This window comes from Protopterus annectens, chromosome 14.part0 (genome assembly GCF_019279795.1).
Source record: "Protopterus annectens isolate FY-2018-M chromosome 14.part0, PAN1.0, whole genome shotgun sequence".
NCBI lineage: Eukaryota > Metazoa > Chordata > Ceratodontiformes > Protopteridae > Protopterus > Protopterus annectens.
In genome coordinates this window covers 498,248,976-498,265,821 of record NC_056748.1, presented here as the reverse complement: position 1 = coordinate 498,265,821, position 16,846 = coordinate 498,248,976, and the positions used below count along the sequence as shown (strand labels likewise).

At 40.5% G+C, this 16,846-nt stretch overlaps 1 protein-coding gene across 1 annotated transcript in view; it reads left to right on the top strand.

Moving 5' to 3' along the window:
• The window catches only part of NADK (NAD kinase), a 1,020,436-nt gene that overhangs the window by 283,232 nt on the left and 720,358 nt on the right, over positions 1–16,846 (top strand). The window contains exon 4 of the mRNA XM_044056259.1: positions 6,692–6,777. Coding sequence (XP_043912194.1) covers positions 6,692–6,777 — 86 coding nt within the window. The remainder of the gene's footprint in view (positions 1–6,691; positions 6,778–16,846) is intronic.

The following is a 16,846-nucleotide window of genomic DNA, read 5'->3' as shown; positions in this document are numbered from 1 at the left end:
TCGAGAAATGATTACCTTTAGACACATTCAGGAGCTCATACGTCCTCCCCTAAACAGGGAAGCAGAAACAGATTAGCATATTTGAATGGAGCTCTTTAGACTAGCTCAGACTTTACTAGGGGTATATGAGGCTCCAGAGGAGGAATGAAGGTTTATTTAACTCTTTTTATTCTTCTTGGTCCCTAAAGGGGTAACTTCTCGCCCATTATGGAACTTAGCACATCACCCAGCACATTCAGTTCTGGATGATCACCTTGCAGGAGATCATGCCATTACTCCATTGCTCATGTGGTGAATCTAGATGGTGTCAATCACAAGATGTAATGGATGCCTCTTGTTGCATGAAGCACACAAAATACTCCTTTAGTTCAGTTTTGGTGGGCAAGACTTCCTGTACAACATATTGCTACTTAGGCTTACCTCAATAGTGAGTTCACTAAGATATTGGCCATAGCGGTAGAAGCATTACAGGGGAATGTCCCCTGATGGTCCTATGCCTGAATAGCTAGGTCCTGGTAGCCATGTCTATGTACTCCTTGGAGATGGCCCTTTCTCTGCTTCCATAGATGCAATTTCTAGGCATCTTTATACATTGAAAAAAAGCCCTGTTTGATACTTGCTGAGGAGTCCTTTTTGAAATATAGTTGGACACTCTCCAGTACTAGTCATTATTTCATCTTGAGAGGTGCCTGAAGATCATCATGAGTTTCAACTTCTTTGAGAGGGCATGCTGTTACTTTGCTGTGCATTCTGAGTTTGACTGCTGCTTTAACCTCTGTGGTTCAATATTCACAGGAGAGAACCAGGTACTGATTCTTATTTGAGTCAAGGTTTTAATATCTGTGGACAATGGCAGCAGTGATCAGTGTCTGCAGTCTCATTGCTTTCTGACATCATACACTTCTTGGTTGTTTTTTTTTTTTTCTCTCGTAGATGTCTATAATTGCCTTTCTTCATTTAATTTATCTTTACATTTTTTTACAAAAGCAAAGATACTTGAGGGAGGAAACACAAATACAAGTTACTGATCTTCAAGGACTTTTTTCTTTTAAAAGTTTGTGTGGCAAGACACTAGATATATTGGTATCTGTTACCAGTATCTTCGGCGACATTTTTTCCTTGCAGATTTCTGTGGGCAGTGATAGCAGAGTACACTGCCTAAAGCAGAGATCTATGCATTTTATTCTTTTCATTACAATTATAATGATCAGGGGTAGGGAGTGTGGCTGTAAATGACAACGGCTGAGCCAATCTCAGTACTTCCTAGTGAAAGAAAGTAGAGGCGTTTTCTCTTTTAAGTATTTGTGTTTTCATTTCCTCAAGTTCTCTAAATGCAAAACACTCAAAGTAAGAACTAAAAGTACAAACTATTGATCTTCACAGATGGCTTGTGTCTTGCAAGTTTCTCTGACTGGACACCATGTATACTGGTATGTTTTACTGTTATCTTCAAGGTAGTTTCTTATCTTGAAGATTTCCTCTGCCAGAGCACCATATATACTGGTATCTGGGCAATGGTAAAAGTATACAATTCTCACAGTTGTGATTCAGTTTATTATTATTATTAATAATAATTACCATGATCATGATGGGCAGTAGCTGTAAATTGTATTGTGCATAAGTCATTTTTTTTAAGAACAAATTTTTTGGTATAAATTTCTTGATTTATGCATAAGTATATGTAGTGGTCATGTTCTCAATTTTTCTAGTTATGAGTCTCTGCAAACACTGTATTTGTAGTGTTAATGTCCTTCCTGTAAGGGGAAGAAAGGCTGCTGCCATAGTCTAGCTTTGTTGCAACTAAACTAATAAAATACTGAGGATTAGTTTGGCCTAAAGATGTAAAAAAAATGTAAGCATCGCATTATTTTAATCCCATTTTACACCTCATTTCCGTGTGATTCGAAGGGTTGCAACATGTTCACAGTGTTCTCAATATCTTTAAAGTTCTGCTCTGTGTCAGTTATCTAATATCATTATGAAGTATTGCACTTGCATTTTTCATGTGTCATGATCTTATTTTTATGTTGATATGTAGTTTATTTTTAAGGGCCCAGTCAGTGAACATGTTTAGATATTCCTGTAGATTATTTCTGTCACTATTGCCAGTGATGATTTTATCTAGCTGTTTATCATCTACATATATAGTAGGAAATACTGAGTTATTTGGTAGTTAATGGTGTATAAGCTAAGTAGATTAGGGGTAGTCTTGAGCCATGTGGTACAACCTGTGTTAAATGATGTTGGCCAGTTCTGTTATTATAATATTCAAAGCACCTTTCTCTGCCATTTAGCCAAGTGGCTACCCAGCTTATGAGTTATTTGACAAGCCTAATTCTATATTTTAGAGGGTCTACTTCATTTGCCCTAACTTCCGATTGACCGACACCCATTTGCTCAAAATTTCATTTGACTGACAAGTATTATTGGCAAGAAAATGGGATATGCCCCCTTCCCCACTGTAGTGCGACTCTGGAGTTAGAATATATAGTTAGGGGGTGTGTGAGGGGCACAGCCTTTACTTTTGTTTTACTAAGCAATATTAAAGCAAAACTAAACAATATAATATGAAATTAAGCGGGGGGCTTCGCCCCCCACCCCCACCCCCCCAACTATATATTCTAACTCCAGGGTTGCACTACAGTGGGGAAGGGGGCATATCCCATTTTCTTGCCAATAATACTTGTCAGTCAAATGAAGTGTCGGTCAAATGAAGTGTTGGTCAAATGGTCTCTGGCAAATGGGTGTCAGTCAATTGGAAGTTAGGGCAAATGAAGTAGATCCATTTTAGATACTAGTTTTACATTTCAGTTAATTTTAATTTACTGGTAAAAATCAATATTTATTTAAATTCTCTGCATTTTTAGGTTAACTGTCATAATTTTGTTGTAAAACATCTAATTATATGTAGTAGTATATTGAGGGCATGCTGAAAAGCAGAGAGCACAGTGAGGGCCCTCATTTCATGCCTTAAGGTTAGCCATCTCCCTCTGTTTAGCAGTGTTAAGCATAAGGTTTGTAGGGTATTTACTCTTGACCACTGAAGCATCTCCTTTAGTTTTATAAATGAACTTTTTAATGTATCGTACAATGTTCTTTAACTCCATTGTCACAGTAGGAATAAGTGGTTTAAAGGATCCACAAGTTTGTTGCCAAGTTCTTGCAACACTTCATCAGATACACAGTCAATGCTACATGTTTTTACTGTCCATTTCTGTCAATAAACACCTCTTGCAAGTGCCAGAAAATGAGCTTTTTTGTCCAGTAAGTTATAGGAATTTGATATAATTTTTTTGTAAAATTATCAGCAACTCTGGTTGAGCCAACAGGGGGTAGCACCAACAACTACTTCTACTACTGATATAAATTTTTTGTAAAATTATCAGCAGCCCTGGTTGAGCCTCCAGGGGGTAGCACCAACAGCTACTTCTACTACTGATATAATTTTTTTGTAAAATTATCAGCAGCCCTGGTTGAGCCTCCAGGGGGTAGCACCAACAATTACTTCTACTACTGGGGGGATGGCCTACCACTATTTCCCAACTGTCTACCTCCTGAGTTCAGCAATGTCTGGGGGCCACATCCCTCTGTGGACCACACCTCCCCTCAGGGAGCATCTTCCTTGGCAGTGCCTCAGATGCCTAAGCCAATAATCAAACCCAGATCACCTGGGCCATAGTTGGGGCTTTTTCCCTGTATGTCATTGCACAAGCCTTTGTTGCTTCTGTATTAGTGTTAGTCCTGCTCAGAGTAGCTGAATCACCATGTTTGCATGTATGTAAATTGTAATGAGTGAGAGAGTGGAAGAGATGTGAGTAAGAGAATGGTCACTGTTTAACATAAGGGCTGCATTCAGAAAATAACTTTCTAGAGGCAATTGTCTGACCCAATGTCAAGTATGTTGTTACATCTGTTACAGTTTGTAGTAATTTTGTCTTAAATCCTGGTCTCTAAAGTACCCTGTCAACAATTTTCTAGTAGGTTTGATTGTGTGCATTGTAGTCCAGCAAGTTCAGTGTAAATTAAGGTCACCTAGTAATACTTTATACTTAATGTGATCAAATAAAAATAGGACTTTACTTAATTCTCAGAGATCTTGCACAGAACTGTGTGAAAGTTATTAGACTACAAAGAATATAATTGATTGCATTGCTGTTTTTATGAAGTTATGAGTCAGTATTACTGTAATTTTTATTAAAGCCAGTAGTATCAGGCACAGTCAGTTTTTTTATTCACAGAAACTGCAATGTCACCACAATTCCCTACTCCATAGTTTCATTTTTGATTGTACTTATAGTGAAGTCTTGATGTTAACAGTTCAGTCTTCATCTCTGGGCCAAGTCTCAGATGGTATCACTCCTGATGTCCATAAACATTAGCCGTATATCCCTTGGACCTCAGCTACTTGAGGTTTAAGATATTATATAGTGAAAACTTAGCTTGGCTGGTCTTTCTTTAGTTTTAATTGAATGGTTTATCTGTGTGACCTTTTAAACATTTGATTTGGATATTATTTGGGATATTTTGCAGGAACCACAATGTTTATGGCAATCAGGCTTGATGTTAAGATCTGTGTTTCTAAAGTATGGACAAACAGTCCACTTACTGATGAGGTCAGAAAAAGACAGAAATTTGGAGGGTTTGGCTTTTTATTGTCCTGAATTTTACCTATAAAAACTTAAAAAGTTAAAAATCATGGGCATTCAGGATGTCTTTAAGGGTTCGTTTGCATATATCCCATGGGCCGCACTACAGGCGGGGTAAGATATTACACAGTGAAGATTCTAGCTTGGTTGGGTCTTTTTTGCAATCTTTTCTATGGTGTGGGAACTTTTACATGGAGATGGTTTAGAAATCCTCACAAAAGAAGCTTAGATACCTCTGGTATCTCAGGTTGTAGTGCATTCTTCTCTGGTAGTGTCAGTAGGAATTAGATTTTTGTGGAGTCCAAGAATCAATCATTTTACTTGGAGCACCTCCAGTAAAATGTTGTGCAGGTGACTGCATGATAAAGGGGCCATAACCAAGATATAATTTTTATGCAAAACAAACTTTATTTTTTTTGAAGGAGCTTCTGTACCTTTGGCCTTCTTTGTGGGGCTGTTTCCCCTGGACTTGAATTTCAGGCTCAAGAAGCTGACTGTCTCAGTTTGAACCAGTCTTCTCAGCTACCATACAGTTGTCTTGCAAGATGCTTTTTCTTCATTGCTGTGCTGCCAGCCAGTGAGGATGTACAAGCATCTTTCCATTCATCACAAGCCTTATGTCATCTTTCACAGGGAAAGGTTCATTGTCTTTTAGTGTAATCCTAATTCTCCATGGCAGCTAATATCTCATTTTACTTCATCAAGTTGGGAATAATCCCATTACTAGTTAGAGTATTATTATGCATTTTGATGCAAAAAAAAAAATTGTATTGTTGGTAAGGACAGCCCTGTAAAAATTTCCGTGGGTTTTCAGCATGCTATTACATCATGATGACTGAACCCAGAATTCCTCACTACGTATGTTAGTATATAGATTACTATATTTTCATACAGTAGCATGCTTTTATGTACTGGAAAGGCATTTTGTTAATTACGTACTGTAGGAGGGATACCTTACTTTGAGAATTAGCAAATGTGTAGTGAAACCTCAATGTAAATGTGACCTTTCTTCTAAAGCAGCAGTTTGTTTCTGATTACCCAGTAAATTAGAATATTGCACAAAAATAAATTGCCATCTAATCATCTCTAAAACATAAAGGGAAATTAAATTTGATGTAAAATCTGTGCATTTGTGTGGGAATGTGATAACATTCCTTTAAAATCAGTCTGTCTCTTGTTTTCTTTTGGTTATGGGGAAAATAAGAGGTTAGACTTTGTTGTGCACTCATAATCTTCAATGATGTGAAAACAGCTTTTTCCGGCTTTGGCATTGGAAGAAATCTGGCATACTGTTTGCTTTATTAGCCACAAGTGTATGTGGGTCTGTAAATGGCTGAGTTGAAGTATTGTGCAATTTTACCATACCTGCTGCAGAATCTTCTTCATAGTAGAGTAGTATAGCTGCAGGAGTCTCGTTGAGAGAGGCCTGTATCAGGTGAGGTCTCTGCCGGTTTTGCACCCCCCCCCCCCCCCACAACAGTTTGACCTGGAGTTATGATGATTTTCCAGGTTTGGTAATAGTGCTTCTTCTCAGTACAGAATATATTTTTGTGAAAAAGTAGATGGGAGAACTCATGTATGGTGAATAACTAAACAGATCATAATGATTGAAGTGAAGTCTCTCTTCCTGCAGATTGCGGACAGTAAATTAGCATGTTTTGTTTTACTTAAATCAGCAACGTATGTGGCACATGCTGTAGATATCTGTTTTGAAGATTTACTCTAAAGGTGAGAACTTGCATGACTTTTTTCTGTTTAACCCTTATTTTGCATTCTAGTGCATTTTCTGGTGTTGTGAAGTGACAGTGCTACTCAATATATCACTGTACCACCCGCAATCTAGTTTACATTGACAAAAATGTTAGTGTACATTATAGAGGACTGTAATTATTCGGCTCATTAAACCAGGTACTTCAAGATTTTTATCAGTTAGAATTATACTTGGCAATTAAGCAAGCTGCAGCATGAAGTGGGATGCTAGACAAATAGCTTGTTAGAGTTTGTATGTTCCATGGTATAATTTGTGACTTTTTTTCTTTTTTTAGATTATGATGATATCTCAGATCAGATAGATTTTATTATTTGCCTAGGAGGAGATGGAACCTTACTATATGCTTCATCATTATTTCAAGTAAGTACCTGCATTCTTCTGTTTCACAAGCTTCCAGCCTAATCTATATTCATTTTCACTACCTTCCTGTCTTTAAATTATTTGGTATCACAAAAGGCTGTGTTAGAATGTGTATGTGACATTCCTGTATTAATTAATCATTTCCCTGCACATCCCATCATATTTGTTTGCATTCATTGCCAAACCAACTCAAGATGCAATCTCTTTGTTATTGGGAAGTGGAAATCTTGCTTTTAATCCTGACTTTTAATACCTGGCATCAGATGGTTTACTCTGATTGCCGTACCATACTTGGGTCAGCTGGCTTACATAGAAACAGTATTTTTTTTCCAGGTGTAGATATCAGAAAAAAAAACAGCTTTACGCAATGCCTGTGCAGTGTAAGATAACTACAGGTTTGTATGAGAAAGTCTGTCCTTGTCAGCTAGACTAATGCAACTGATTTGTATTCAGTTTAGCATGTATATTTTTCACAGACTGATAAGCCTGTCCCCATTTTGTCATTGTGCTTTGTAAATGAATTTCCTCTCCAGATCTCTTTGACATGCGTCAGGGTAACACCTAAGAAATAGCCCTAGACTGCTTTGTTTAAAGACTGCGTTTTTGAGAGAATAAATTCAATTTACAGTTGGTTATTTGCTTCTGCTTTTCTGTTTGATCTACTTTTCAGGTCATACCGGTCTTTTTGTTTTTTAGGTAGTTTTCTAGTTCCTCTCATCCCCTCCCTAAATCTTAGTATTTTTAGTATCCTACCCTTACAGGTTTACTTGATATTTGTTCTGTTGTGGTGGTGCAGTTGCTATTTGTACTTGTGTTCTTTGCATTTGTCTTTCACTTATTTGGTGTTCAGCTTATCATTGTTTTCCTGATTGCAGCTGAATGCTCATCTGTCCATTTCAGCATGAGACACTTAAATGTGTATGCAAACTACTGTTGTAAATATACCTACTTTGAGTTTCTGCAACTTTTGAGGCAGCATATTTCTAGATCCATGATATGTTACATATCCCATTGTTGGGGGGGAGGTTAGCACCTGCAAGAAACACCTCTTTTTTACAATTCACTATCAGTCGTGAGTATAGTGATACTTAGGTGGCAGCAGGTGTTTGAGTTAATAAAGTAGATCCACACTTTACGTTACAGTTGTGCATTGCTTAGCTGTTTTTGTCAGGATTCACAGTTTTAGATGTATTCAATAGAACTTTCAAAAACTGTAAATATGAGCAGAAAATCCCACCTCAAAATAGATGTATTTTATATGTGTTTTGCTTGAGAGAAGAATACATCACTGTTGAATGTGACATCTGTGCATCCTTTGCTCCATTACCTACTAAGGATCGCAAAAAACAATTACTGATGTTCTTCATCCCACATTGCTGCAGTCCTAACACTTGGGGTAGTCCGCTGTCCCAGTCGGCCCGAATACCAAAGTATAAGGCTGACGTCGGTCAGGGCGCATTAGTCTGACGTCAGGACGTCAGGGTACAAATGCGCATGACCGACGTCATATCCTCAGTCTTTTTTGCCGCATGGTCCGATGCAGAAGCAGTATTGCGAGTGCAGGTTGGCGTTCTGAAATTTTCTGAAGTCGGAGTTTCAGACCGAATCAAAGTTGGCTAAGTACGCCGTTGGGAATATTTTGGATTTTTCTTGCCTCAGTATTTAACCGGATGTCAGAAAAAGTGAATAATTGTATTTCTTGTGGGAAGCAGATACCTCATAGGGATTACCATACCTTGTGTATACCTTGCTTAGGGCCTGAGCACGACGTTGTTGGATGTCGCTCTTGTGCTAGATTTAACAAACGCACTATTAAGAGAAGGTTAGACTGTGCCAGGTTAGTTTTGGGAAGCGTTGTAATTATAAAATGCCGCCGGATGCTCCGGCGCCGCTTAAAAAAAGCGCAAGGACAAAGCAGCAAAGCCTAGGTTGGAAGAGCCATCTGTCCCGGACGTCGGTTCTTTAGAGGGCTCGGTGGAGCCGGAGGTTCTGCCAGAAGTCTCTTTGGAGTCTCAGGGAGAGACTTTACTGTTACAGGATGTTTCCTCTCAGGAGGTAGGCCAGGCTGAGGGGCTTCTCAGGTAGCTGTTCTCCCTCCCTTCCTAAGGTGGTTAGGCCCTCCCCTTCTGTTTCCAAGGCTTCCTCGAGAGGCAGGCCAGGTTTAACTTCAGTGGGGGTTTCTCCTAGTTCTTCAGGGTCTCTGCCTAAGAAACATATGCTTAAAATGGCAGAAGATTTGATTACTATGATTAGAGGTTCTATGCCCCCTCCTGATAAGAGGCCTAGGGTGGAACCTGAGCTTGAGAGTTTTGAGCAGTGTTCGAGGCTTCTGAGTCTTGGCTGAAGACTTGCAGGAGTATCCTCCTTATTCTGATTCTGATGTAGATGATTCTACTCCTTGACTTCTCCTCCTGAGGATTTTTCTTTTTCAGAGACTCTTCATTCCATGAGGGAGCATTTTAAATGGGAAGGTCAAGATTTTTCTGATTCCAGGAAAAGGCTAAGGGAATTTTTGTTTTACCCCAGCACAGGCCTTTGGCTATACCTCCTGTTCTGGATGTGGTGGAAGATGTTTTGCAGAGGCTTCCCTGAACCCTGATTCTTTGCCTCCTGCTCCAGTTAAACCGGATAGGTATTATAGGGTGCCTGAAGCTCATAAGTATCTTTTTAAGAGTCCTAGGGCAGACCCAGAAACCGTTTCTCAGGGGCCTAAAGGTGTTAAGGCTTCTGTTGTTAAAAATCCTGTTCCTCCTGATAAAGAGGCAAGGGCTTTGGATAGATGGGGAAAGAAGGTGTATACTTCTTCCACTTTAGCCATGAGGGCTTTGAATTGCCAGTTCCACATGTTAAAATACCAAAATTATCTCCTTTCACAATTGAAGTCTAAGGTGGATGCTCTGGCGGAAGGTATTGAGTGTAAAGAGTTGCAGGATTTAGTTCATGTTTCTGAACAGGTGGGTAAGCATTCTTTGCAATGTGGTTTTGATGCTGTACAGGCCTCTTCGAGGGTGGCTGCCACTGGTTCTGTTCTTCGCAGGCACGCCTGGTTGAGGGATCAGAATTTGGCTGAGCATGTTAAGACAAGGATTTTAGATGCTCCGTTACAATCTGATGTGTTGTTTGGTTCGCCTGTGGAAGCAGTTTTAAAGAAAATGGAGGACAAGGCTAAGTCTATGCAGACTGTTAAAGATTTTTTGCAGGTTCAGCCTCCGAGTTTAGTAGAAATTGGCCTACTAAGGGGTGGACATATCCTTCTTATGATTCCCAGTCTAGGGGTAGGTCTAGGCGTGGCAGGGGCAGAGCTCAAGGTTCTTTTAGGCCTAGAACAGGGAGTTCACCTGCTCAGTCTTCTGGTGAGGGCAGGGGTCAGTCCTTTCGTAAACAGACCCAATGACCTGCCTTTTCAGCTGCCAGAGCCTTCTCGTCTGGCAGCACCTTTGGGAGGAAGGCTGGCACTTTTCAAAGAAAACTGGAGTTTAATTACCCAAGACAGATGGGTATTGGATATCATTCACCACGGTTACAGGTTTTATTTCCATACCTTGCCTCCTTTCAAAGGCATGCCAGACATTCCTCCTCTACAAAGAAAAGAGGCTCACAAGCAAATTTCTCTGTTACTCCAAATAGGGGCCATTCAGCGGTTCCTGTGCCAGAAAGGGGCCTAGGATTTTATTCTCGCCTGTTCCTAGTACCAAAAAAGGGGAACACGTGGAGACCAATTTTGGATTTGTCTATCCTCAACACTTATCTGGACATTCCCAAGTTCAAGATGTTGGCGTTGCCACAGCTTTTACCTCTGCTGGGAAAAGATCATTGGATGGTAACTTTAGATCTCAAGGAGGCTTACCTTCATGTGCCTATCAGACTAAGTTGCAGAAAGTATCTGCGTTTCGAGCTGGGAATTCCCATTATCAGTTCTCTGCATTGCCCTTTGGCTTATCTACTGCGTCCAGAGTATTCACAAAAGTTCTGGCTCCAGTGATAGCTTACTTCAGGCTAAAAGGAATACAAATCTATCCTTACTTGGACGACTGCCTGATTCTGGCTCAAGAAAAGGAAGACCTTTTTCAGCATTTGGAATATGTGATAGCAGTGCTAAGATGCCTGGGGTATTCTGTGAACGAAATAAAGTCCAGTCTAGTACCCTCTCAAGACATGTGCTTTCTGGGTGTGAGACTGAATACAGCAACCCAGATGGCCTTTTTAACCCCGGACAAACAAAAGAATCTTTCACTTTACTTCCATCAACTATCTCTTCAGTCCGGGCTGACTGCAAGGACAGTCCTTCAAGCCTTAGGGTTCATGGCATCTTGTATTCTGGTGCTTCCCAATGCCAAACTGCATATGAGGAAGCTGCAATGGTATCTCAAAATGTATGGACGCAGCACTGCCAGGATTTGGACACTGTCATTCAAATAATACCTTGCATTCAAAAGGAATTTTTGTGGTGGGCTCAGGAATGTCACCTAAACAAGGGACTCTCTGTGACCCGGCCAGAGGCGAGTCAGATTCTAACGACAGATGCCTCAGACATAGCTTGGGGAGCTCATCTGAATGGAAAGTGGATACAAGACAAGTGGCCTGCCAGACTACAGCATCTACATATCAACATGAAGGAGATGTTGGCAGTCCAGTTTGCATTACTGGCTTTCAAGGAGTTACTTCTTCCAGGGCAGGTGTTGATTCTAACAGACAACACAACTGTCATGTGGTACATCAACAAACAAGGGGGAACACATTCTTATCCTCTATGCAGGCAAGCAATGATTTTGTGGGAGACTGCGCTCAGCTTGCAACTAAATCTTCAGGCAAGGTTTCTGCCGGGAGCACAGAACTCCTTAGCAGATGTGTTAAGCAGGCAAATCATGGATCCCCACAGTGGAAACTGGATCTTCATGTATTTCGAAAATTGACAGTGTCATGGGGAACTCCAGACATAGATCTGTTCGCTTCTCCACTAAACCACCAGCTGCCAAAGTTTTGCGCGAAAAGGTTTCATCACACAGCTTGGAAAGTGGATGCTCTTTCTTTCAGTTGGAAAAATCTTCATGTGTACGCCTTTCCGCCTCTGCCTCTCCTCCCAAAGGTACTCCTAAGGGTCAGACAAGACAAGCCAAGGATGATTTTAATAGCTCCAGATTGGCCTCGACAACACTGGTACCCATTACTGAGGAGTCTGGTAAGGAAGCCTCCATGGCCTTTACCTTTGATTCCACACCTATTGTCTCAGAGGGACGGTCATCTACTCAATGTCAAGCTTCACTCTCTTCATCTAACAGCCTGGCATATTCTGTTTTGAACCACAGCAGGTCTCAACTTCCTCAACAAGTTTTGAATGTGATTATGGAAGCCAGGAGACCTAGTACAAGGAAAGTGTATGCAGACAAATGGAAGAGATTTTTATTTTGGAGTGCAGCAAAGGATTTGGAGGTTTCTGAGCCTAATTTGAGTGTGGCTCTTCAATATCTTACTGAGTTATTGGACAAAGGTTTGTCTTTCTCTTCCATTAAGATTCATGCTGCAGCAATTTCAGCTCACTATGATTGTGACCCACCATTGTTTTCTCATCCTTTGTTTAAACAATTTCTTAGAGGGGCAAAGAATATAAGACCCCCACATAGAGCTCCTACTCCTGCTTGGGACCTCAATTTTGTGTTGGAGAAACTTACTCTACAACCCTTTGAGCCTCGGCTACTGCTGAATTGAAATACTTGTCATGGAAGACTGCTTTTTTGTTGGCCATTACTTCTGCAAGAAGGGTTTCTGAATTGCAGGCCCTTATGGCGGTTGAGCCTTTTTTGATTTTCCATAAGGATAGGGTATCATTACGCACTAATCCTTCCTTTATGCCTAAGGTGGTCTCTAGTGTGGCTTTAAACCAAACTATTCATTTGCGCACTTTTTATGCAGATCCCGAAAATAAGGGGAAAGGATTTTGCACACTTTAGATGTACACAGGCAGTTGCGTTATTATTTAAGCAGGACTAAGGATTTTAGGCAGTCTCAGCAGTTGTTTGTTTCTTTTGCTTTGAGTTCTCAGGGCAAGCCTGTGTCAAAACAAACTATTTCTAAGTGGATTGGGTTTTGCATTGCATTTTGTTATTCCCATCATGGCAAGGAGATTCCAGCTGGGATTAGGCCTCATTCCACTAGGGCTACTGCCACTTCAACAGCATTTCTAAGGGGGGTGGCAACTAAGGATATTTTGGAGGCAGCTACTTTGAGTTCAGTACATACTTTCTCTAAGCATTACCACCTTCCTCTCTACTCTAAATCTAGGGCTGGTTTTGCCACGGCTATTTTGCAGGGCATGTTGACAGCTCCAGCTTCTTTATGATTTGCCAGCCTCCCTTACCTCTGCTTTGGGATTCTACCCAAGTGTTAGGACTGCAGCAATGTGGGATGAAGAACATAGTACAGTTTTGTACCTACCATAAATGTAGATGTTCAAGATCCACATTGCTGCAGTCCAATTACCCTCCCTCCTTCCCTCTGTGTTTAGGGGTGGTTGTGTGGGTGGGGTTGTACTTTGTAAATTGTATATATTGTATATATATTTGGTACAGGAGTGTTTGGTGTTTTTGGTTTTGGCCTTATCTTTTAGGGTCTTCTGACATCTGGGGCAAGAAAAGACTGAGGATATGATGTCGGTCATGCGCATTTGTACCCTGACGTCCTGACGTCAGACTAATGCGCCCTGACCGACGTCAGCCTTATACTTTGGTATTCGGGCCGACTGGGACAGCGGACTACCCCAAGTGTTAGGACTGCAGCAATGTGGATCTTCGAACATCTACATTTATGGTAGGTACAAAACTGTACTTTACACAGACTTTTTGGTCCTCTCTAGAAAGGGGGGTAGACCTTGAGCTCTACTTCAAGGTTAACCATCATCCTCTTGGACAGAGCCCATACCTTCCAAGCATGATTCAGACAGGTTTAAGGGCAGAAATGGAAATAGAATAAAAAGAGAAATATAAGACTTACAGTTGTAAGAACTGATACAATTGATAGGCAAGGGGTCACCTCCAGGTCATACTACCAGGAAGCCATGGATAGGAAAGTCTGCTTCCACTCATTCCCATTCTGGTGTGTCAGAAATGTCAGTCAAAATTTTCTAATTAGTCACCCATTCAACATGTCTGAACTGGTAATGTATTAATTGTCAGATTCTGTAGAACTCAGGACTTTTGCTATCCCCTTCAGAAACCATTTAATTCCAGTTGTATAATATGACTATGAAAAGATGATGGGAGCCTTTTTATGATCCAGTAAAAAATGACTTGTGCCTTTCTCCTCCTCCAGTACTAGGGCAGTCATAGGAGTTTATTTTGCTTAGTTTTTCAGCCAGGACTTCTTGGTTATCTTCACTGCTCCTCATTTGGGCATTGGCGCCTGTGAGGCTGACTTCAGACTAGCAGACACTGATGTAGGCAACTTGTATGTCAATGTTGACTGTGTTTGCGATGGTGGGACCACAGCCTTTAGGGTCGATACCTTCTTCGTCAACTTTGTTATAGTCATAAATAAATAACATTAAGAATTTACCTTATATGCCTTTAGTCAGGAACAACACTTCAGGATTTGCAAACAGAAATTTTATTTTTACAGCGCTGGCAGTCAGTCTTCATAGCCCTTGATGAAGCATTCTCAATTTACATACAAAAATTGTAATGATTTTCGCCTCAGACTTCATGTGAACACCTTCCTATACATGATTCACGTGGTTCCAAAGGGGTCTTGTTTCTGACCTTAGATGTTTCAAACCTACCTTAGCAACAATGCACTCCTAGCCTGGAGGAGTCAGGCTAACAAATTCCTTTTTGTAATAACTACATGCCTCACTTCATGCAACATGTACTATTCTCTCGTATTACATACTAAAATAATGCAGTTTGAAAAGAACAGTAATACTGTAGCTTATGAAGCTATATTTTTCCCAGCCCTGCATACAAATTATATTTTCTTTTTTTTAACAATCATATTATAGCATCCTTAATAAACTGAAATTAATATACATTTTTAATAAGCTGGTCTTGTCCCATAACAGTTTCCTCCCTCTGACACTATGCGTCATACTATACATATAATTATATTTTATTTTCTTAACTTGATAAAATATGCCTCAGCATCATAATATTCATCATCAATTTCTGTCAAAATAGAACAGTCATTGATTTGTGCATGCAGCGGCATTTCATGTATAAGTGAAGTTAAACATCCTGTAATCACTGCCTTTAGAATGGAAAATACCAAAATGATCACAAATTTAGTAAACAGTACAATGACAATACCCTGGATCATGCTAGTTTCCACTTTACCAAAAATACTGCCGAGCCATCCAAAAAGTGTCCAATTTTTTGGATGTGCTGTCCAACTCTTTGGCCCTTTGTTCCATGAAATTTGCCAGTTTTTCCTGTTCATCATGATAGTCACTAATATATGAACAGCAATGACTCCCTATGAGGGCACATGACCCCCCCACACTTTTGCAGCAAGCATTATATCAAGTGCCATTTGATTCTGTAACAGCACAGTTCACATTTCAGTAATTTCTCGATTTGCCATCCTGATGTGATGTGAAGTTTCATTGGCCACCTCCTGTAGAATTTGAGCAAGCATGATGATTTCAAGGATTGTCCTTTGCACTCCATACCCTTGATTAAAAATTGAAAGTACTTCTGCCCGGTGGATTGCTTGCTTATTTCGCAGTCTACCTGCTGGTGGGTGTTCAAAATGTTGAATCGTAGGAGTAATATAACCTACAAAGCGACATCCAGACCAGTTTGTAGGCAACCAGGGGTAGGCACGATCACCACAGATGTAGTAACAGTCACTTATCATGCCCATGCCATGCCTCCAGGGATAGCTTTTTAAGAGCAAAGAGTCTAACACACGTTCATGCCTGGTGTCATTACATTTGCTTTTTCCTACTGGTACTGTCCCATTTCTGGCGTAACATGTGGCTCCATGATGTGTGGTTGCAAGTTGAAGAGACACAACCTTTGAAAAATCAGTTACATTACGCCAGGTTAAGCTGTTGTCATTAAGGTCCTTTTCAAATGACACCTGTGATGCATGGATGAGAATCATAGGAATCCCTGGCTTAGAATGATGAGGTATATGCGAACATATCCAGCAGTTTGTTTTGTATAGATCCTTGGCATATTGCCGAAAGACCAGCAAGAAACTGTTTTCTCTCGACCAGTTTACAGATGGGAACAGCAGCAGAAACAAAGCAAAAGTACCTGTTGTCACTGGATTCATAATGGACTGCTGCTGAAGCTGACCTTCTCACTGGGCAGATGATTTATCTGTCACACCTCGATTTCCCTCTGTTGCCTGAGATAATTCGTGTGGGGTCCCCACACGACAGGTCTTCTTGCAATGAGATGAATGGATCCACGTTGGTAGTCCTGCACAGCGAACTGTGGTTACAATGGTAAGTAGGACCTGGAAAGGTCCCTTCCACCTCGGGCTTAGGCAGTTTTTCCTCTGAAAAACTTTCACATATACCCAATCACCCGGTTGTAGTTGATGACAGGGCTGGTCAGGAGGCTTTGGTAACGCTGCTCTTACTGTTCGATGATATTGCTGCAAAATTTTGAGGAGCCTCCTACAATAAGAAATCATAGCATCATCTGACAAAGTTAAATCGGCATTTCCTACTGAAGGGGTAGCTGGAAGGGTCATGGGTCTCCCCATTAATATCTCATATGGACTCAATTTCATGGTGGCATTCAGTGAAGCCCTCATACTCATTAATGCTAAGGGAAGGGCTTCGGACCACTTTAAATGGGTTTCAGCACAAATCTTCAAAATTTTATTTTTAAGGGTCCTGTTTACCCTTTCCACTAATCCAGATGACTGGGGATGGTTGGGACAGTGAAGACTCAACTTACTATTAAACGCTTTACATAACTTTTTAAAATGAGTTCCCTGGCCACTGTTAACAATGCTGGGTATACCGAATATCGGTATATAATCAGATAACAATTTTTTAATAACTGTGACTGCATCAGCTTTGCGACATGGGTAAGCTTCCACCCATGCTGAGAATATACACACT